At 40.4% G+C, this 24,227-nt stretch overlaps 2 protein-coding genes across 2 annotated transcripts in view; one reads left to right on the top strand and one right to left on the bottom strand.

Annotated features, from left to right (window-relative positions):
- Positions 1–896: 896 nt before the first annotated feature.
- LOC124254088 (zinc finger MYM-type protein 1-like) lies at positions 897–2,798 on the bottom strand. Its single transcript, XM_046687963.1, has one exon. The coding sequence runs from the start codon at positions 2,796–2,798 to the stop codon at positions 897–899; it is 1,902 nt and encodes a 633-aa protein (XP_046543919.1).
- A 5,926-nt stretch (positions 2,799–8,724) lies between these two features.
- Positions 8,725–24,227, top strand: part of LOC124254049 (WSCD family member CG9164-like) — a 29,018-nt gene continuing 13,515 nt past the window's right edge. Inside the window, exon 1 of the mRNA XM_046687912.1 lies at positions 8,725–9,025. Coding sequence (XP_046543868.1) covers positions 8,743–9,025 — 283 coding nt within the window. The 5' untranslated portion in view covers positions 8,725–8,742. The remainder of the gene's footprint in view (positions 9,026–24,227) is intronic.

The raw sequence follows: 24,227 nt of genomic DNA, 5'->3' as shown, positions 1-24,227 counted from the left end.
TATCAGCGAGGACGAGAAAAAAAAGTACATAGAACAAGGGGTGAAAAAGGGCCCAGCAAGCTTTTATTACGAACACCAAAGAGATCCTAGGCGATTCACGTTAAACTGTTTCATTGAGGTCAACGTGACATAGCGGCACGTGGACATAGATAAAACGAACTACTTGAGGGATGGCCCCGGCAGAGGGTTTGTGAGAGAAGAATTATTAATCGTACCGTATGACACAATGCTACCTCCCGTCAACACGACATAGAGGATATTTGATCAAATAAACGTTTTCATAGCTTGATCCAACTAAAGCATTATTTAGGAAATAAGGCTTTCTGTACAGGTAATGACAGTAAAAATAAGGTATCCGACTAAAGCTTTATCTATGTAATAAAGCTTTAGCTACCTTGATCCAGGACTGTCATTCTGTCTACTAATGTCGAATAATGAAAAACAAACTTCCTCTATCTCGTTTATCGTTATTCGTCTTACAAATTCAATGATATATTGACAGATGTTTCAGACCCACATTTATATTACCATATTGCACGCTACATCCCATGACATCAATTCTGGTAAACACGGAACCTTATCCATTAAACCTTATTCAATACACTCTTCAGGTTCAAATGTCATGCTTACACTAGCAGAATATCCATAGGCATAGGAACAGTTTAAAAGTTTGGGTTTTTGTTTTTTTGTTGGTTTTTTTTGTGGTTGTTGGGTTTTTTTGGGGGGGGCAAGATTTCAAAATTGATAACGGCGGGATGGGGTGGAGAGAGGAGATATATGAAAAGGACAGACAAGTTCACTTGAAACTTTAATTAACAGCAAATGCATTACATTATTCAGGTAACACTAGATCGACTGTTTATACAGGCTAATGCATCTCGCAAAATGTTCAGCTCTTATGAGAAAAGTCCAAAGTAGTTGCGTCTTCTGTCATTGAAAGAAATGAACTCCCGGGCAACATCCACTAGAGATAGTTCATCAGCAATGGTTTTGTGAACATGCAGTAGCAGAACGTTGTTCAGACGTTCCTGTGTCATTGTAGATCTGACGTATGACTTCAGGCGTTGAAGCGCGGAGAAGGTACGTTCTGATGTTGCTGTGGTGACAGGAATAGTCAAGCAGATCTTCAAAAGGGTACTTATCTCCTTGAACAGGTGCCTTATTACAGGCGATGAGTTGATAATTGATACAACAGTATCAATATTTGTGACTTCAATGATTAAGCATCCACTTTCAGTGGAGACAGATTTCACTGTGTCATGAAGCATGGAAAGCTGTGTGTTCAATCGAACAAAGTCAACATCATCTTTGTAGAGTTCTCTGATGTGAGAAGATATTTGAAAGTTCCGTCCATTTGCAGCAGACAGCAACAGTAGCTCTATCTCCACAGCAGTGTTAAATCCTTTCTGTGAGAATCTCCGCTTTAGTTGCTCTGAAACGATGTCTAGACCTTCAAAATATTGTTGGCGATAATAATCTTCCACAGAAGGAAACGTGTGAGTATTAGATCCATCATCCAATCTCTTGGGCCTCTTCCGGTAGCGTGGTAGACGTGGAGGATCAGTTTTGTCTTCAGCTTCATCAACAACAGACTTGTAGAACTCTGAAAAAGTATCTGTACTCCTCAGCTTATCATAATACGCCAGTACTTGCTCTGCTCCCTTTTGTGCGTCCTTTGCCGTTGTTTCTACGCTTTGAATGGACGAAGACAATTGCTCTGATGCAGCAAAAATTTGGGAAGAAACTTTCAGCCAAAAAAACACACTAAACTGGTCAAACTGTGAAAGTAAACCACCTGCAATCCTGGCATACTCATCGTGACCCTTATTGATTTCTTCAAATGCTTTTCGAAGAGTATCAAAGTTCTCCAAAACAGAGTTGATAGATCCTGTTCTAACTGTCCAACGTGTTGGACACAGAGGTCGTAAGCCACGAGTTCTTTCAGTTTGAGGCACATCCATGTCAAGACGCTTCTCAATGGATGGAGCTTTTTGAAGATTCTTGAATAGGTGTTCTCGTTTTGGAGAATATTTAATGAGCTTGTTCACTTCAATTGTGATGTCAAGAGCATCCCTGAGAGGTTTGCATGCTCTAGTGGCTTCCTGCAAAGCCAAGTTGATACAGTGGGCGAGGCAATGGACATGAACTGCTCGTGGTTCTTCTCTTTGCAGTTGGACAGCAACTACATTGACATGGCCTTGAAAATTACTTGCACCATCATAGCCTTGACCTCGGCAATTCGATAGTGGTAAGTCACAACGGATAAGTGTGTCTTTTAGTACTTCTGTTAGTGTTGCTGATGTTGTGGAGGGAACCACATATAGGCCAATAGCATCCTCATGGACACTGAAATCATTATCCACCCAACGGATACATATGACAACTTGTTCTTTGTTTGATATGTCTCTTGTTTCATCCGCCATAACGGCAAAGAACCTGTCAGCTTTGATTCTCTCAAGAATCTTCAGTCGCACAGCTCGGCCCAGGAGCATCAATTGCTCATTCACAATTGCAGGAGACATATATGTTTTCTCAGATAACCATGTTGGCAACCCCTCTATGTCAGAACCTGTCAGTTTCAGAAGCTGAAACAAGTTCGATTCCTCTTCAATATGCCCTCGAAGTGCTAATCCTTGCCTTGATAAGAATAAGAGACATGACAGCTGCACAAGCAGAAGGTTTCGTCTGCACTGCTGTTCCTTAGTAACTTTTGCCAGAAGTAAACTTGTGACACTGTCATTACCATGTTTCTTGTGTTTTGCAAGGGCATCTCTGTGATATGAACTCTTATCATGCATTTTGAATTTATCTCCAGACTTTTTCCAATTGTTGAAACCTTCTGATATGAATGTTGCTTCAGGTTGTCTGGAGGTAAGATGCTTCTGCAGATCACTGTCCTTACCGTAAGCCAGTCTACAATAAAAGCAGAAAACTTTGTTTCTTGTTGTACACAGAGTAAGCCAAGGATATTCATGAAACGAGAATGATCTCCAAGGTTTTGTAGTTATCTTTTTCAAGGTTGATGCAGCATTTGGCTGATAAGGTTCACTAATTTCAGAACAACAAGGTGAATTGCACACATGTTGACGTTCATCTTCATCACTGCCGGGCGATGATTAGGGCTCAGATGTCAGAGAACTCTCCATTGAAACATCCTTACTCTTGCTTTCACTGATGATGTCTGGAACTGGGTTTATATGAGACTGAGAGTCTTGTGTCCGGGGAAATTCTGATGGTTTTGTCTCACTTTGAGATTGCTTCTTGCTCTGAACTGAAAACATAAAATCCAACGTCCTCTGTTTCTTTTGTTTCTTTTTTGGTCACTTTCTGCCAAGTCAGCATCAACATGTTTTTTCGCAGTATCCAAACAAGCAACAAAATGATTTGGTGACCAGCTCTTATTATTTGTGTTTGTACAATGTGTCCACATGATGCAGACAGGTTCCTCCTCCGCATCATTCAGAGGGTGTATTGTTTGATTAAGTACATGTCTGTTTGTAGCCACATATTGGATTTTGGGATAGATAAATTGAACTGGTCGTTTCAGAACACTTGGCAAACTAAACATGTGTAAAACTGATGAATATTCTCCATTTCTTGTTGTTTTCATCACTAAATGTCTGTAACGCTGCATGTTGTCACCCTCTGCAGACTGACTTTCGGATGACGTCAAATATACTGTAACAGTGATCCGTTACCTTTGGCTTCAGAAACACTTATCAGTTTTGATTCATTTAAGTAATGTTCTTCATTGATGATAAGATCAAAAACACCTCTCACTCGAAGTTCAGTATAATAATCTTCAAAACCAAAGCAGAGTTGAGAGGCTGACCTCCAAAAAACAGTTTCCATCTCCATAACATCTGACTGGGGTAAGATGTGTAGGAGCATCATCTGGATAAAACATTCTAGCAACATGATCAATACTGAATTGCATATTGCTATAGTTTCGCAAATGATTTAAATCCAGTTCAAATTTGTAAGTGTTTGACTTTGCAATTTCTCCACAAAGAGTGTCCCAGCCCTTGTCTGCAGCTTTAGAATACTTCACAAGAAGGTCTTTATAATAACTTATTCTCTTTATATTTGGTCTTAAATATCTACAAAATTGGAGTCACTGTCATTTTTTCTTAATTGTTAATCATATTTTGGGTGCTGACAAATAGAACAATAGGGTACTGAAAAACAATAGTTTTATAGTATAAATATATTATAATTACATTCAATAACAAGGCCCCCGCTTATAGTCTGATCGCCTTCAATACCATTATTGAATACCAAAATAATATTTTAGGAAAACTTTCAATTTTGGCATCATGCAATCGAAAGCCAAAATCCACAATAGCACCATAAGGGTAAGTTCCATGCCAAATTTGAAGTTTGTAAGAGGTATAGTTTTTTAGTTATGCTCAGAGAAACCATTCCGGACGCACGGACGCACGGACGCACGGACACACGGGCGGAGCGCTATATACCAGCGACTACGTCGTAGCGGGGATATAATAATGCAGCCATTCTTATTTCATACATGAATTCGGCTTTCAGATAAAACCAGCTCCCTCACTGCCAATGTATGAGTTTGAAATCGTGTCTTATTGTTATTGTTTAGATCTTCAATAAATAAATCAAACAGCACCTATTATACTTAAAATATGGCTATTACTGTAAACTAAATGTTACTGTATAGACTACACTGTAATGTCAATGTATGTTGTCAACTTACCGCTGATTCGAATCCATGTTGGCTGTTAATAACAGCCTGACTGCCTCTACTTTCACTTTTGGGTGACATGAATTAAAAAATTTGGATTCTATCATTAGCGGAAAAATGTTTTTTGATCATGTTACTTTTTCAACGTTACCAGAGGCTTGAATTTGTGTTTAATTCTCTATTATGGTCCCTAAAAATATTTCCAGCTTTCCTATTTTTTCTGGGGGGCAGCTCCCCAACCCCCCAGTTCATACGCGTATGATATCTGAATCTGAAGCATCACCCAACGACAGATCTCCAGCTGGTTCGGCCCGACACTTAATCGAACGCTAGTTGTGGACGAAAGGCAGCCATCGGCAAGGTTTATTTGAAGAATGGAAACATCTTTGATATGGAATCTCACTGTCTCTTACCACGCCTTGGAGTACGTTTAATGGACGTGTGTGCATACAACCAATGGCCCCCAGGCTTAGATCACAATAAAGACGACATGAGAACCACATCATCATGCAAAATCTATGAATAAATATCATTCCAGTGATCTCCCCACTCAATATATAAGGATAAGGGTGTCGGAGGATGTACAATAAACGCGTCCCACGCCCTCGGTCTTCGTTCTATCTCCTAAAATTGAAATCGGCCATGGAATCGATGGAGCTGATGACAAGGGTTTCCGTTATCTTTGCATCAAGTCAAAATATGCGTTTCTTCCTTCACAATGTATTTCAGACGCCCGGGATCACGTCTCCGAGGTAAATCACGAAATAAATGACCTTCTAAATAACCTCATTGAGTTTAAACGCGTTGGCCTTGACCCTCGACGTCAAGGACGCTATCATGCGAAAGATCAATAGCAAACACAACAAGAGCTGTATTCTGGTATCACCGTGACCCTGTTTGACAAATGTCAACGTGTTCTATCGGTACAAAACAAAACATGTAAATAATGTCTCTCTTATATGCCTATAATGAACATTCCAGAACAAAATGTAAACAGCTGAATTCCACAGGAGATATTGTTTGAGTGAGATCACGCTAATGTCTCGGAGATTTCAGTGGAAATGAATCACAGTTCTGTGCAGATCGTTGCCATGACATCACAATCAAATGATATCACCAATCCCTCTGCCACTGGAACTGGCTAGTTGTACCTGTTTTAACTAAAAAATGGTAATTTGGAGACAAACCAACTGTCATGTAAATTTATCGTCGTCCCGCTGCAGATTATTTACCTGTTACATAATGGAAACGTGCACGCGCTCTCACTCACTCACTCGCTGTTGTTATGAACAGTGGTAACGGTAGGGTATTGGGTGCGTCTAAAATGATCACTATTGCATGGGAAATTGTTTTCATTTTGACCTTCACCTTGCAGGTATTGCAACCGGCAGTGTGTACAATGACGTCACACTGAAGCAGCATGGCTTCCCCGGGGAGGGGGTGAGAGACGGCCGGGTGGTGATGGTGAAGACCCACGAGTGGGGGAGTGAACATCGCCGGGCGTTCTCCCGTGCCGTGCTCCTCATCCGGGACCCCTTCGACTCCCTCCTGGCGGAGTTCAACCGGCGTAATGGGGGTCAAAGAGGTCATGCCCTTCCACATGATTTTTCCAAAGGTAGGTTAAGGACGGGCATGGGTTATCCGACAAACATCAGGGTTTACAACCACCGTACCCATTCAAGAATCGAACCTGGGACTTACCCATTGCCTGCTTTAATCATCGGGTTATCCATCAATCGGGATCAAATAGAAAATATTTTGGATGGTATGTATATTTTACTCATATGACACGTTTTCTTCAAAGCTTTCAACCGGTTAACTGCACATTTTTCATTTGGCAAAAGTGAGAACAAATGACCCACCGAATGAATGAATGAATGAATGAATGAATGAATGAATGGGTTGTTTAGTCAGCCTCCAAGATCTCAGCCACCGCCTGTATTCTCGTTTAGGGAGACAGTAGCCCAGTCAAGTCATCACTGTACTTCTTTCAATTAGAAATCTTGTCGAGACCTTAGGAACTCATCTGAAGTGTCGTACAACCAGTTGTGTTTAATGAGATACCTTTGTGGGACTTTGGGAGTCAGACAGCCCCAGTAGACTTGTGGACAGAGCGTCTGCCAGGAGTGTGTAAAGTCCAGAAAGAAGAAATATGCCACATGCTACCAAGTCTGGCCTTAAGGGAATAAAACAACGGTTTTGCCACGAAGTATGACCATTTATGGATCCTTCCTTACTACTCCAACTTCTAAATGCCTCTCAAAGAATTTAGTGGACCTGTGGATTCTGAATTACCACACGGAGTCTGAATGGGGTACCTATCGTGAACAGCAGCTTGGTATCTCAGTGGACTAGAACCAGCGTTAGTCTGTGGCAGAACAAACAGCTATACACATGGCTGTGAAGAGGTGAAGTACTGTCTGTATATCCGTGGCTCACCGTGTTGAGACGCCACGCCAGACTCTCCTCTCTCAAATCAGCTTACAGCAACATAATCGGGTGGCCCTCTGACGTAATAACGATGACACTGGTGGTATTTTTGGCAGGTAAAGAGCTGGCAATTAAGGGTTTACAAGATGTTAGTGACGAGTATCCATGTAAACGAGATTTGGTTCCACCATTGATTTAAATTTATTGGCAAACGTACGTCTCTCTCCAGTAACGTGGGTGGGTGGACATGAACACTGATTGGCTGAAATTCGATGGGCCACTCCTCATTATGCAGTACCGAGACCTCCAGACCAACATGCTCAATGAAACCAGAAGGCTGTTCAACTTCCTGGACATGCGCGTCAGTGACCCGGAACTCGTGTGCATGGTATCAAACGCGTACGGCAAATTCAAACGACCAAAGATTCAGGTGTCACCTCAAGTTCTATACACGTCCTTCATGCGATCAACAATCGGAAATTATATACAGAATGTAACCAAGGAAATACAAAACTATTATAAACTACGAAAAAGTTAATTTTTCATGTCAATAAAAATATTTTGTATTTCTTGTACATACATGTTTGCACTGATTTGTTTTTTCTTACACGTTTGGAGATGGAAAACATACCTGATGTACAACGATTTAGTAACCATGGCGATTGATCCGCTGTACAATCGATCACCTGAGTACTTGAGTAGCTGAGTTAAGTGTTTTGTAGCTTTACATAGTTATCTACCCTTACTGGTCACTTTGGCGTCTCAAGTACAGATCTAGAGTTGCGTCCCTTAGGCGCGACAGAAATGTATACTTGTGCTTTCGAATACCACATTCGCCAAGTGACCCGTGAAGATCCGGGCTAGAATTGATCTGCAGCAGTCCATGCTTGTCGTAAGAGGCGACTAACGGGATCGGGTGGTCAGGCTCGCTGACTTGGTTGACACATGTCATCGGTTCCCAGTTGCGCACATCCATGCTCATGTTGTTGATCACTGGATTGTTTAGTCCAGACTCGATTATTTACAGACTGCCGCCTTATAGCTGGGATATTGCTGAGCGCGGCGTAAAACTAAACTCACTCACTCACCCACATCACTCACTCACCCATTTACTCACTCACTCCATCACTCACTCAGGACTCACTCACTCACTCACTCACTCACTCACTCACCCACCACCCACTCACTCACTCTCTCGCTCACTCACCCGTATTCAACGTGAGGGCAATCCAGCAATACATAATTCTCCACCAGACTAAATACGGTAACTGCCCGAGACGGTTCAACGAAAATCGTGAAAACCCTCGCCTCAGTCGATACCGACATAACCCGTGAATGTGCATACGTCTGTGTACACTACAGTTGCATGTAAGTACAGTGATAATGATTTAGATCGAGGCCGGACGACCAAGCGAGGGCTGCTATCTATCTAGATATCTGTACAAGGCAATCTACAGCTCACAGTGCAGACCAGCACGTTACAGTCGGCTCGATATACGGAATGTGAACAAGGAACACTAAAAGCTGTGGAACACTGATCGGACGCCGTCTCTCAGACTCCAAGAAGATGATGACAGGAGTGAAGGTGTTGCCACCGAAAGATGATGAACACCTTCCGGCGATTCTATCGGCGTCTCAAGTCTTCGGTGGTGTGTGTCGTTGTATACATCGTCGTAATTAACATCGTGTGCCTGTACTATCTGTCTCGGTCTCCGTCGCCGTGGATTTCCCATCATGGACCGTTCTTTCTAGCTCACCTGCGACGCGGGAGCTACACGTGCAAGACGATTGGGTTTTCCCCCACCCCGATGCCGTTAACTGCTCTGGCTAGTTTCCCTGGGTCGGGCAACACGTGGTTGAGGCACCTCGTGCAACAGGCTACAGGTGAGTGAAAGCTAATTTACACCTGAGAGGCAGATATGATTATTTATATGTTGAGGTTTGAGGTTAGTTCGTGGATCACACGACATCTTAGTTACATACACACGGGACATAGTTCTGTGTCAATTTTGTAATTAAAACATACCTAACCCATATAAATAACACATATTTCGGTTGAATAAAATTTATATTCAGTACAAGTTGTACCAGCAATTTGTTTTTGTTTACTTTTGTTTTTGGTTTACTTTCTACTGCATTGAATTTGTTGTTAAATAAATATTGCTTCCTGAACAATGCAGGCGCTGAAAATCATCATCATCATCATCATCATCATCATCATCATAATCATCATCATCATCATCATCCTTTTATTACAGTGTATGTGTTATCACACAAACATATAAGATAAGTATTCTTAACCATTTGCATTTAGCTATCTCCAGAGTACAGAAAGGTTTTGCTTTGCACCGTATAACCCTCACCATGCACCTGATTACATACAGCCATAAATGTCCGTGTGGCACGATGACCTGGTATCTGAGCCCTGCGAGTTGACAGGTTCAGTATCTACCCAATGCTGACCTGGTATCTGAGCCCTGAGAGTTGACAGGTCCAGGTTATACACAGTGTTGACCTGGTATCTGAGCCCTGAGAGTTGACAGGTCCAGGTTATACACAATGTTGACCTGGTATCTGAGCCCTGAGAGTTGACAGGTCCAGGTTATACACAGTGTTGACCTGGTATCTGAGCCCTGAGAGTTGACAGGTCCAGGTTATGCACAATGTTGGAGCAGTATGTTATACCACAACAGTCTGTAATTATCCGTGTGACACGATGACCTGGTATCTGAGCCCTGAGAGTTGACAGGTCCAGGTTATACACAATGTTGACCTGGTATCTGAGCCCTGAGAGTTGACAGGTCCAGGTTATACACAGTGTTGACCTGGTATCTGAGCCCTGCGAGTTGACAGGTTCAGTATCTACCCAATGTTGACCTGGTATCTGAGCCCTGAGAGTTGACAGGTCCAGGTTATACACAGTGTTGACCTGGTATCTGAGCCCTGAGAGTTGACAGGTCCAGGTTATACACAATGTTGGAGCAGTATGTTATACCACAACAGTCTGTAATTATCCGTGTGACACGATGACCTGGTATCTGAGCCCTGAGAGTTGACAGGTCCAGGTTATACACAATGTTGACCTGGTATCTGAGCCCTGAGAGTTGACAGGTCCAGGTTATACACAATGTTGACCTGGTATCTGAGCCCTGCGAGTTGACAGGTTCAGTATCTACCCAATGTTGACCTGGTATCTGAGCCCTGAGAGTTGACAGGTCCAGGTTATACACAATGTTGGAGCAGTATGTTATACCACGACAATCTGTAAATGTCGAGTCAGCAAATCTATGCTTGATAGCATGAGCATCGGTCCACGCCACGTGATGAGAATGACGACATGCAATCACCCAGGTGACACAGCTAACAGCCTAATTCCCTTCTGACTCGTTCGACATGTTGTATATGTATAATTGTAAACAGTCAAAAAACGTTAAAGTCGAAGGGGCCTTCGAGTTATCCGAAGTTCGACACAACCACAAAATGATGACTCATTACGGATGACTCATTTACCTCAACACAACCGTGTGTTCGACTCATCGAAATTCGACACAACGGTATTTGACTGTCATATATTTTTATATACTCGACACATTGTTTATTCCTGACCATGTTCATCTAAACTGCTTTGAAGATATGAATTTATGAGTTAAGAGCAACATTTGCAATCAATATGTGCTTTTTCCTCTACGCACTTTCATAGGTCAATGCAACCCGTGAAAATCCGGGTTAGAATTGATCTTCAACAACCCATGCTTGTCATAAGAGACGGCTAACGGGATCGGGTGGTCAGGCTCGCTGTCTGGATTAACCCATGTCATCGTATCCCAATTGCGTAGATCGATGCTCATGATGTTGATCACTGGATTGTCTGATCCAGACTCGATTATTTACAGACCACCGCCATATAGCTGTAAAAATTGCTGAGTGAGTAAAACTACACTCACTCACTCATATGTCAATGCAGAGAAAACGAAACACGCAGCAAGGGTCATATTACATGATATATTTCATGTATTATCATGAAACATTACATGCACTTCCAACTTAAATATACCGGTTCATACATAATGACGATGTGCAGTGCAATGTGCTACGATATAAGTATAAATAGCTGGAACAAAAGATGTTGAAAACCATGTTTGATTGTAAGACAAGTGAGACAGGCAAGAACTACCTCTTCATGTTGTATTCGAGACAACTATCGGGATTACTCCCAAATTACGCCTTGATATACCCGAAAACCTGTTCAAAGCGGACTTCCTCCCTGCGAGTCCGAAGTTCAGATTACTGTACTAGTCATATAACATATCAGAAAAAGATGGGACTTCCCAAAACATAACACCTTGACATGTCCTTTAATATGTCGTAGCATTAGGTCACATGTCGGAGACGTGGTCTGAGCTGCACAGGCTGGTGTCGCTTGGACACGCTAACACCTGTAGGTTCGAATCCCCGGTCCACTCTGAAGATGACTCACTCGCTGACTCACTAACTAACTCACTGACTGACTCACTCACAGATTCATTCACTAACTGTCTCACTCACTCATATTATAATTGTGTGGGGCGGTGGGGTAGCCTAATGGTTAAATCGTTGGCTCGTCACGCCGAAGACCCGAGTTCGAATCCCCACATGGGTACAATGTGTGAAGCCAATTTCTGGTGTCCCCCGCCGTGATGTTGCTGGAATATAGCTAAAAGCGGCGTAAAACCAAACTCAGTCAGTCAGTCACAATTGTGTTATGTACCTGAACGAAACCTATCTGCAATTGTTTCCAACTGAGTAACATTTTGTTGTACACGTTTGGTCCAATATTTTTTTGCAAGTGTATAATTTCTCTTGCACGGCAGCTAATAATGCTCGTAAAATGTTATAGGGAAAGTCATTACTATATGGCACCATATTCCGAAACATACAAGGTAATAAAGATCGCGTGTCTGGTAATAAGGACTCGCTAATTACAAACATCACGCATGTAGGGAGTTAAGTAAGTCTGTGACTGAAATTAGTGGCTCAGTGATGTATATGTGTGACTTGTGTAGATATGTACTTGTAATAGCGACCCTACATTAAACCCAAGGTGAAGCAATAGTCCACGAAGTCAACAATTACACTTTACAAATACAGTAAAAAGCAAATTTGCAAATAGACGTCCCTGGGCCCACTTGCGCAAAGCAATCATAGCGCTAAGGTGTTCGTAACTCCCATACCTTAACATGGACTTACGGTCGTGGTAACGCTAACATTGTATTGTGCTTCGAGACCCTGACCCTATAAGTGAGTGAGTGAGTGAGTGAGTTTAGTTTACGCCGCTTTTAGCAATACTCCAGCAATATCACGGCGGGGGACACCACTAATGGGTCTCACACATTGTGTCCATGTGGGGAATCGAACCCGGGTATTTGGCGAGACGAGCGAACGCTTTAATCATTAGGCTAGAGGAAATATTAACCTTTCTGAGTCTGTAAAAAAATCCATACATTTGAAGGTTTTCGACATGCATGACGTCTATTCTCGGATATTTTCATTACTGTTTTCCAAGACGTCGTTGGGGGAGATTAACTCGACGTTCTCTTATTATATTGATTTTCTAAATTAGATTCCCGTTACTTATCTAACAAGTGCTACACGATCGTGTGTCCCTGTTAAAACTGTAAATCAGGTTTGACTTGTTCGTGTAGTAAATAGAACTCCAATTTGTTAACTGGGCAATACCTGGCATTGAGTGAGTGAGTGAGTGAGTGAGTTGAGTTTAAATGCACTTTTGAACAGTATTCCTTTAATATAAGCGTGCCAGCTTAATTTAGGAGGAGAGGTGAACATGTTTCTGAGATGTTTTGCCACTTTGGTAAAACAGACGAGGGAGGGTATGGTGTTGACAAACATAACAACGTAATTGTCGTGAACTGGGATTCGAACCTACTACAGTTATAGGTATCTGTCGTGCCTACTGTACGCAACCAAGCGAAAGCCGATTGGGCCACACGTCCTTGTGTCCTTTAAATAGAAAAATATTAAAGCTATTTTTCTTAGTAAATATAACAATAACATTAAATTCATCAAATAATGATTCATTGAGTAACCTGATAGTTATTGCACATGATTTGGGTTGTTGACGTTGTGTGTCTTTTGATGCAATTTGTGACCTTATAGGCCGTGGGCCGAAATCTGTAGGGCCTCTAGAAATAGGAGAGTGCTTCAACATACTTGGTGAATACAAGAACTATATATCAACATGACCCCAAGGATGTGCTTGTTAAGAATAAAAACAATTTTGGAAAAATAGTTGCACATTAATGATTCACAGCTCCTGAAAGAAGGGTTACCCCCCTGGCAGTATTCTGATTACACGGCCTTGAACTTGGCCTGTTGGTAACAACCTTTTATGGTACTTGTGCATTAGTAATTTGTAGAAACATTAGAAATGTTTTCATAATTAGTCAATATTTGTTAAAATTCAAATTATTTTAATTAAAAATTTCACCAATTAAACTTTGTTCAGGGTATTGATCATTACACGACCAATCATGTAAATAAAATAATTCAAAAAGAGTATTGTCAAAGAACCATATTAATCTCTGTGATTGCACAATGCTATTTAGAAAGTGGTCAAATATAACATATATTATATTTGGGATTACACTTTCTTAGTAAAGTACAGAGTCTAGTACTTCTGTTGGATTGAGTCCCATTCGGGATTCGAACCAACACCCTTAGAGTCAGGCACCTAATCGCTAGCACACAAAGTCCGCCGCCCAGCCCGCTCAGCCACCACACTCTATGGAATATCATACATTACATTCATCTTTGCAACTGATTTGATTAATTACTTAAAGTTAAATTTAAGTTAGTATTCTCTAGAAGATTAACTAAAAAGTATAAAGTGTAAGGTTAAGTTAAGTTTGTAATATACCTCTCTCAGAGTTGTGAATAGGATTCACAATAAACAATACATGGAATTCATCTTCAATATAGGTTAGGTGAGGTGAGGTGAGGTGAAATTGGGTTTAACGTCGTGCTGGAGAATATTTCGCTCATATGACGACGTGCATGCGTGTGTATGTGTGTATGTGTGGCTGCTTGTACTAGCCCAGACTTAAGCTGGTTTTATAGTGCTAGCCCACTGAGATAACACGCCGCAGTGAAGCATGAATACCCCACTCAGACACATTATACTGACTCCGAGCCGACCGGTCCTTGTTGTCTCCATTAATGCCGAGCGCCAGGCAGGGACCAACAAGTACCATATTTTAACGTCTTTTGATATGACGCTGCCGGGAATCGAACCCGCGACCTCCCGCACTCCGGGCGGACGCTCTAACCACTACACCACGGAGGCGGTCCAATATAGGTTAGACCTTTATTTACATGATGTGCAGAATCTTTGATTATAGTCAATGTTGATATAACGCCCTGTTCCTACAGCTATCTTACAGCTTACTACACCTAAATTGTGCTAAAGCAGTTCTTAAATGGGTAGAAAGGTTAGGTAAATAACATGCAACATTTAATACTGCCTTAAAATACCTATAATAATTGCATTTGGAGGAATTAATCAAGGACGTGTACCAAGACTGCTATAAATTATCTTATAATCTTTGTTTAAATAAGCTTATAAACATTTTTACATCTAATGACTTAACCATAGGGTAACTTTATCTAATGACTTAACCATAGGGTAACTTTGAAAGGGTGATCTGTCATGGGGAAGTTGTATTTCTCTACACCAATATATGATTACATGGGTCATATAAAGGCAATTTTATCAATTAATCATTTTCAAAAGAAATTTGGAAACATTAATTGTACAGATTTATTCAAAAAAGATTTATTGACTGGTCACACCAATTTTAAGCTATGGCTCAGAAATATGGGGAACATCTTTTTGTAAAAGTATTAAATCTGTACAGCTTGAATTTTGTAAAAAGTATCTTAAAATAAATAGGTCATATTGTAATTCTATGGGCCTGACTGAATGTGGCAGATTGTCCCTGCAGCTTAATTCTGGCTTGAGATGCTAAACATAAGTGTGCTCTGGACCAAACAAGTTGTGGTGTAAATATAATGCCTTATATTTTAAAAAAAGACAGTTTCAAATTATTCCCCATTAAAATACCACTGTTCATAAGATCTAGGCCCTCCATTTCTAAATATAACAGCTTTAGTTTTCTTAAGTTTTACTTCCATTCCTGTTTCTTTACAAAATAATTCAAGGGCAGTCATCTTTTTCCTGCACTTGAATACACATGTCTGAAAGAGCCGAAACATCATTAGCAAACATAAGGTCAAACACATGATTAAAAACAGTGGAAATAGATATTCCCTTACCACATTCATGTTGCATAATTGTACATAAATGATTGATAAAGATTATAAATTCATGTGGGCAAAAAAAGCATCCCTGATGGGTACCCACGTTACAAGAAAATTGTTTAGAAAGCCTCTCAAGGGTTCGGACACACGCACAAAGTGAATTATACATACACGTAATACTGTTTAAAAACTTCCCATCTAACCCAGCCTTATGGAGAGCATGTAAAAGTTCATCATGTTTAAGTGTCTATCTTTCATCATGTTTATGTGTAAAGATGTGGTCTATTTTAGAATAGTTTTCCCAGAAACCAGCATGATATTCACAAATGATATTATTTAAATCGCACCAAACTTTGATCTTTTATTTCGAATTGATGTAAATAATTTACAAAGGGAGTCAATGAGGGATATACCATAATTATCGGCGGTCGCCAGATTTTAACAAAAGGCATAAAATGCCCTTACCCTAAATGGGAGGGAAATAGCCAAAGTCATAAATTTTATTAAAAGAACAGTGAGTTCGGACAATGAGACTTCTCGACTCCTTCAGAAATTCATGTGCAATTCCGCATGGATCAGGGGTTTTACTATTTGGCAAAGAGAAAATAATATTTCTTGTTCGCAAAAAGGTTGGTTTAAAAAAGAATGTGTGTTGTTTGTAGGTTGTAAAGGTGGAGATAAATGTTCTTGTGTGTTTTGAGGAGCATTGATGCATAAAAGATTTGAGAAGTGATCTATCCATTGTTCAATTTGTTGACATGATTGTGATATTGGTTGAAAGTGTTTTCCAAAATGATTTAGGGTTAGTGCTTGCTGCTACTAATTTATCTTTCTGTTTGTTTTGGAACTGTCATCTTGTTTTGTTTAAATGTACAATTGAAGAGTGTTTGTAACTGTCTGAAGATATTAAAGTCAACATTGTGATCTCTATGAGCTCTGAGTGCTGCATAATTGTCATGCTGTATGTTTTTCTAATTCCTGATCCCACCAAGGTGGTTGTGTTCTCGTTAGTTGAAGCAAATGTAGCATCATATATGTTTTTTGTGTGTGATCAGCTGCCTTCTGAAAAAGTGTTTCCAAGTGTAAAGTGTGTAATGAATGCACTGTTTTCATAGACATGTATATTGTCAATTGTGTCCTGTTTACCCTCCTGTGTATTACTGTTAGAGGTAAATGTGTTTGAATGAGCTTGAATGTGCATGACAGGGGAAAGTGACATGAGTTATCTAGTGTGCCTACATTAAAACTTTGTGGTGAAAGGAAATAATGAAGGAACTAACATGTAGTCAACAACACTGCAACCGTTATGAGAAAAGCATATACATTGGCCAAATAAATCATTACCTAATCTACCATTTAAGGCATGAATGCCAAAAGTGCAACATATATAACTCTGCCAGTTCTTTTAGGAGAAGAATCTACCCATCCTTTATGCAAACAACCCTTGACTTTTCGTTTAAAAGCTCTCTCAATGCTAGTCTTATCAGTAAATGTTTGGTAACACTTCAGATGGCACTTAGCTGTGCTTTTAGGAGCTGTATTAACTTTCTCAGAGACAGATTTTTCAATGCCATCTAGTTCTTTACATATTGCAACACATTCACTCACTTTTGCTCATGCTATATCCGTAAATGGAAGTAAATCACCGATTTTATTGTCAGTATTGAGACATAAACATGCCACAGCCATGGCAGCGGCCATGTTGTAGTACTGCACAAAATAGCTGTTTCCTGTATTCTGATTGGTCAAAAATACATTGCAACCATGGTGATTCACTGCTTTAGAAATTTCCTTTCAAAGGCTTCTAAATAGTTAATGTGCAAGTGATTTAACAAGAAAAGTTTTTAATAGGCTTTATAAATAACAGCCTTAATTATAAAACACTAACTTTGTATTCACCAGATATGTTGAAGCACTTTGACACAATTTGGTGCTTCGGCCCACGGCCTATTATGTTAGGGAGACTTGCAAACACAGAAATTATTAAACACAATAAAGGGGGCAACACCATATAGCTGGAAACTGCGGCGTAAAACAAACAAACAAACAAACTCAAGGAAGGGAATAATAACAATCTACATCATTTGGGCATTACATTAAAATGCGTTATTGAAAACCGTAGACGTCTAAGGTTTGTCTGTCTCTTAATGAGCATCTGGCCTTTAATATCGAAAACGAAACGGCGAAACTATCTATCCTGGTTCACTGGGGTATCATAAGTATCATTAACACATCTGGGTACCGGGTACATGGCCAGGTGTCTAGTAACACGGTATTCTTGTCACATTCAGTGATTAAATGGTTTCAAGTCGCTCAAGATATAATTATTTTGGGTTTTACATGAAAATCTACTTTTTTTTACTATAGAGGGCAAAAGTTATTATTGATGGAGTAGAAGTACCAGAGACTACTGAAATATACGATGTATATTAAAAGTTTACAATTGAGAATGTTAAATGCATTAAAAAAAGACTGAATTTGGAATCTAGCTCGGGTAATTGAATCCATTAAACAATTGCATTTTACAGCTTTAAGTAATCGCATTTTGCAAGTTACCTCCCTTAGTCATGTCGTGATCTGCTGACCGTTGTTTCCAATCATCGATTGTCACTGATTATGAGAACTGGTTACTCAGCAGCTGGTGATATAAATATATCTTCAAGCACCTGTTAACCAAACTCACTCACTATCAACATTTCATCGTATGACAAAGATAAATATTGTTCTAGGACTTGATAGTTACTCAGTTGAGCGGAATTCAGCAGCTATATGAATATTATGACAGTAAGTAATGAAAAATACAACCATGTGGATGCCAACGTCGTGTTGATTTTTGTTTTGCATAAAGCAACGTCGACGTTTCGATGTTGTCTCCTACACCGCTATCACCCCTTTAAACGAACCGCAAATCTCACGTTACCTCCCTTAGTCGTGTCGTGATCCGCTGAATTCGAATCATAGATTATTGACTATGATAACTGGATTAGAATTGTATTACATACCATCGGCCTACTAAGTGTGTATTAGAAACTATAAAATTAGCACAGGCTTGTATTCGATTTTAATCCCTTACAATTTAATCCTTCCTGTATATTGGCTTGATGACTTGTTCTACATATCGTTGTTACTCTCCAGCTGGTTTTGTCTCATTAAGTTCTACTTTCCATCAATTACCTGTTGTTAATGTGAATCTGGTGCTTCTCATCACCTGGTTGTAGTCAGTACTGGCTTGATAACGCCGTCAGATTTGATATCGAAACGTTGCACTATGCAAACAAGAAATTGTTATCCAGACTGTGGTATGTTCGTTATTTACTCAGCAACATCAGGTCGATCAATCGATCAAACAATTAGTAACAGCAACACTGGATAGTTTATAGATTTAAAAGTGTCTTTTACATTTCATAGAAATACACACGTATGGTGCTACAATGCTCTAGGTTCTAAGGTTGGTGATATCCAACTGCCCCTCCATGTAACCAGATCAGGACAAGACAAACAGGTAACTGATACCACGAGGAACGTCCCACGATGTAGGATGAGGCGTTGCCAAAGTCATCCAAACCGCTTTCTCTACTCAAACGATTCCTACGACCAACATTGATTTCCGGGTTGTCTATCTCCCAGATACTTGAGATATAGATTAAATAGGGGTCCTATTCAAGTATAGAAGACTTTCAAGGACTAGGCTGCCAATTAAGGATTGTTCAGGGTTCCATTTGGATTTGATAAACATTATGTTTTTTAATTTAAATGAGATACCTTTATTTCTGGGACAAAATACCAGTGTAATTGCCAGGGGGGAATAATGTAAAAATCATGCGTGTTTGATTCTACTAAATTATTAATTGGAGTCAGAGTTATGGCTCTGACTTAAACCATGCTATGCCTGATGCATAATTTCTCAGTCTCACTTGCTTTAGGAACACGTTCAGAATGGTTAGTGTGTGAGTGAGTGAGTATGGTTTTAAGCCGTTTTTAGCAATATTCCAGCAATATCATAACGGGGGACACCAGAAATGGGCTTCACACATTGTGCCCATGTTGGGATTCGAACCCAGTCTTTCGGCGTGATAGGCGAACGCTTTAACCACTGGGCTACCTCATCACTCCAACTAGAAGAGAAATAGCCAATATGTTACTTTTAACAAATGTTGTTGTTATTCAACAACTGAAAACTGATTGACGCGGTCAGATATATACAATAACCCTGTATCTCCCACAGGATGTTTGTGGCAATAGCTGCACAGTGTCAATATCTCTGATTGATAATGTCATTACAGTGTCATTACAGTGTCATTACAGGGCAGATCCACTGAACGAGTCGACACATGCGAAACTTCCAGTTTTGCTGGAAATCATAAATCCTAGACACAATCATCAAAGAAAACAAAGACGAGTTGTCGTAACTCCAAATTACCATAATAATCCCCAGGGTCGGTTGCATAATGCATTATTTATACGTCAAATTGCGAAATGTAGCTGAAATAAATATATATGGCATGGTGACGTCACACAAAAGCACAAGAAAGTTTTCATTATGTTTTATTGGGGCTAAAAAAGAAATGTTATGTATTTGATGCAGGTTGTGTTTTGGACTGTGCATCGACGTCAGTCGTTAGCCTAGTAACATTTTGAAAACGTTTTAAGTTTTTGTTAAATCCATTTTTGAAGTGTAATATGTTTTGGCCGGGAGTATATTTTACAAAATGTTACAAATTACAAATAGTTAAAGGAGACATTTGATTGACAAACCAGAAGAGGGTAACCTATCCCCAATATGTGCTCAATGTTCCGCAAATCGTGTATCATTAAAGCAGGCCGACGTGTTCTCATGCTACGTTTAATACCAACTGCGTAGACACTGGAGGGTCGATAGAAGAACATTTGCAGTAATAATCCCAGTCGTACAATGGTAATGTTTGCTCTTCTTGGATATTCGTTTCCTCTGCTTCATGTCGTAATCGATGGTATAACTGATCCGGTCAGAGAGATACCCTCATCTTTCACTTGGCGCGTCCTGTCTTCACGCAGGGCGTATTGTTGTAATGCTAAGCAAATATCCCTAAACAGGCTAATATTGATGATACAAGGTCAATTTCCGCTACTTTGACAGACTATTGATATAGACGGCCCAAGTTTAACCACTCCTAGCCTGCTGTAATTGTGCCGGTATAGAATCCTTGGTCATTTGACTGGAAGTACAGACAAGTGTCTGTAGGGTAATTTGTCAAGGTGATGTTCTTTCTCCCTGTGGATTAGTGCTGTGAAACTGTCTGGGAAGAAGTCTTCAGAGCGTGATGCTCTTTAAATATTAGGTGTGGAAAACATAGCAAAAACTGATGTCTAACTTATTCGTAACTTAATTAGTAGGATGATCTTTGTTCTCGTGGATCTTGTATACGATCTCCTCTGTGGCCTAGTGGACACAGCGTTTGCCCGGAGTGCGGAAGATCGGCGTAAAGTTCCCCTGCTACCTCTTACCAACAGAGGGACGGTGGGGTAGGCTAGTGGTTAAAGCGTTTGCTCGTCACGCCGAAGACCTGAATTCGATTCCCTTCATGGGTTCAATGTGTGAAGGTGTTCCCCTGTGATATTGCTTGAATATTGCTAAAAGTTGCGTAAAACCTCACTCACTCACTTACCAAATGAATTTGAACGATGGTACGTGTCTTTCGCTCGGCGTTAAGGTGTCTGCACGGAGTCCGTATACTGTGTCTGAGTGACGTATCCATGTTAAACTGCGATATGGTATCGTCCTGGACCATACATGTGCAGTTATCTTAACACAACCTTAAACATCTGTTTAAGACATTTGTCGTTATATAGACATTTTGTGGATACGTACTTTGTGAGTGAATGTTTGAAACCCAGCCCAGTGCACCCAGAGCATCGGAAGCGTTCTGTACGTTATCAAACTTGCGGCAGTTGAACCAATGGTTAATAGCATGAACAGCAATCCACACAATGACGTGCAACCGGAAAGTATCTGCTTTTAAGGTAGCTTCTCCATATCAAGCATGGGATACTTGATCTATTCTGTCATTGATACTCCCCATCAGCGAGGTTATCTATGTGAAATTGTAGGTTTGTCGGAAACAGGTTTTACAAATATGCACCGTTTCCGAATACTGCACTGCGTTATTGAGTGAATCATTGAGCCATTAAGTGACTCTGTATGCATGGCGTTACCGATCATGTGAACATCGTGAAAGGTTACTCAGTCATTACTCATTACTGCGCGGCTTCCAGGTATTACAAATATGCTCATGAACTATTGCTCAGATAAATGACGTTATGGGTGACATAAATAATTCAATGAACTTAAATTATCCCTTCAGTAGTTTAGAAAGGTCAAAACGTTCATCAAATTAAATTGTTCTATTTTTCCGGAATATAACGCCATAGGATCACAACAGACCACGCGTCTGCGGGTAATCGAGTTTAATATTGTGGCCCGAATTATCGTCATTGTACGTCAATGCGGTGAAGACTTGGTGGTGTCAAGGTCGATACTTTGCAATTTGGGACTTGTGTTATTGTGTCTGTTTTGTGTTTTTTGTCTTCGTATTAAGGGGATCACTCATAATATCCATAGGAAATATTGAGTTTGCATAAAAAGATACCATTTGAATCTTTTGAAACAAGCTTAATGGAAAGTAGAAGCTATTCGATCAAGGTCACAGCATTCAAGGCCTCGGTAACGCTTTTATGGCAGATATGGTGAGGGCATTGTAGAATTTGAGGTATCACTGGCAAAAATGATGATATTGCCCTGTGCAATTCCCTATCTTTAATTGTACCACACGTTCCCGTGTTTTTCTTCAGTTGAACAATTGGCTAGCCTTTGCGTGTGTTTATGACACCAAAAAGGAATGATACGCTCACCTTCTCACAAACAGCTGGTAACGTCAATATTTCATAGCACTGAAATAAACACATCTTCATGATATATTCGATATGTGTTTGGTTTTGGTTTAGATTTCTCGTGGTTTTTGAACGTGTTTGGTCGTTTTTATTTAGCATAACCGTATTGAGGCCTGGACTCGCTGGTACAGTTGCCTGGGGGCACGGGAAGACAGGAACCCATGCTAATCTATGTATGTTGTGCCAATAAGTACCCAATGTATTCCTTTACCCAGGGGCCCATTAAGGTGTGACAACGTCCTTGATGGCAACTGGCTCGTCATAGATCAAGCTTTTTCACGCTTTTCATATCATTCGCATCAGGAGGTACTGCAAAATATTACATGTAAATAGACAAAGTGAATATCTCTGTCGAAAAAAAGGGTTTCAACAATGTATTTGTCACTATATCAATAAAAGATAGCAACGTTTACATACGCATATTATACACTGCTAGAAGCGGTTGTACCATTGTAGTTCCGATTATGTCAAAATATATTTAGGAACACTATGAAATAGTGTATCCGTATTGGTTTCTGTCATAAACACATGCACAGTCAAGTCAATTGTTCGCCGGACAAAGACGGGAACCCATGGTACAAATCAGAAGCTGGAATTGCATTGGACATAATTTTGATCACTGCGGAAAAATCACAATGCAAAAAAAAAACTTTCGAAAGCTTTGAATGTAGTAATTCTGATCACATAACGTTTACGCAAGAGTCATACGACGCCCTTCAACTGTCGCAGAAAGAGCACATATGTTTATAACTAAAAACCTGTGAACTGTAGACACAGAGCAGTGAACCTATTGGAATATTGCGGCAAAATCAAATTTACCATTGGAAAACTGATGTCCCTCTTGTCATACAGTTTTGTCATACCATGTTAAAACTCGTGTAACAGGTGCTATGTGTAACGGGACCAGTTGCCTTGGACTGTTCTGTGTAAAACATCTACCAGGACCCGCTGAGTGTGTGATTTCGAATCCCATTTTTAATTCCTGAAGTGTCACCATCATGCAGTGCTGTTTAATTTACGGAAGTGGTAATTAAAGACACACGTCACTTCCGGCCTCCTTGCGGAACCCGAACTCAAATACTGTAAGTTCAAAGCCATTGTTAGCTCGGAGCGGTGGTCGCTCCACCCGTGCTCTGAAGCGCGTCACGCTGAAGACCCGGGTTCGATTCCCAACATGTGTACAATGTGTGAAGCCCAATTCTGCTGTCCCCAGCCGTGATATTGCTGGAATATTGCTAAAATCGGCGTAATACTATACTCACCTACTCACTCAACTGAAGTACTGTTCAGAGCCCCTTTCAGCTTAGCCAAAACAGCTAACATTACTCTTTACAGCAGCTGCCCTCCCCTTTCTGTACTATAACATTGTATTGGGAGGGTAACGATGATGAGTTTGGTTTCAGTGCCCCGTCGAACAGTGTGTCAGGCATCACGGCCTGTCAGCTTGTGTCTATGATCAGTGAATTGTGGGGGCGACCAAGGGAGGTAACTCCGCACAGCAAATTATATAGTGAAAATGTCCACTCTGGTGAAACACACGAACACGGTTTGTTGTTTACAACCACACTAGTAATGGCCCATTATATGTTAGACAATCCAGTGATTGACATCATGAGCACCAATCTACCCAATTAGAATACCATGACATGCATCAACCAAGTTAAGGAACCCTGTTAGTCGCCTGTTATGACACGGAAGACAATTCACATCCTCCTCTTTATGGGGGATATGCTGGAAAGGGTTTTCAATATATTATAAGGGTACATCGCCCTAACTGATATATTGTGACACGGTTACTCGATTAAATGTATTCCACCGTATAACTGTAGTCTACTACACTCTGTAG

The sequence above is a fragment of the Haliotis rubra genome, unplaced genomic scaffold (genome assembly GCF_003918875.1).
Source record: "Haliotis rubra isolate DU_JTF1 unplaced genomic scaffold, ASM391887v1 Scf1148, whole genome shotgun sequence".
NCBI lineage: Eukaryota > Metazoa > Mollusca > Gastropoda > Lepetellida > Haliotidae > Haliotis > Haliotis rubra.
This window is presented reverse-complemented; position numbering and strand designations above follow the sequence as displayed.

Coding starts and splice junctions, on each gene's coding strand:
- LOC124254088 (XM_046687963.1), bottom strand. CDS start 2,798: ATGCATGATAAGAGTTCATATCACAGAGATGCCCTTGCAAAACACAAG.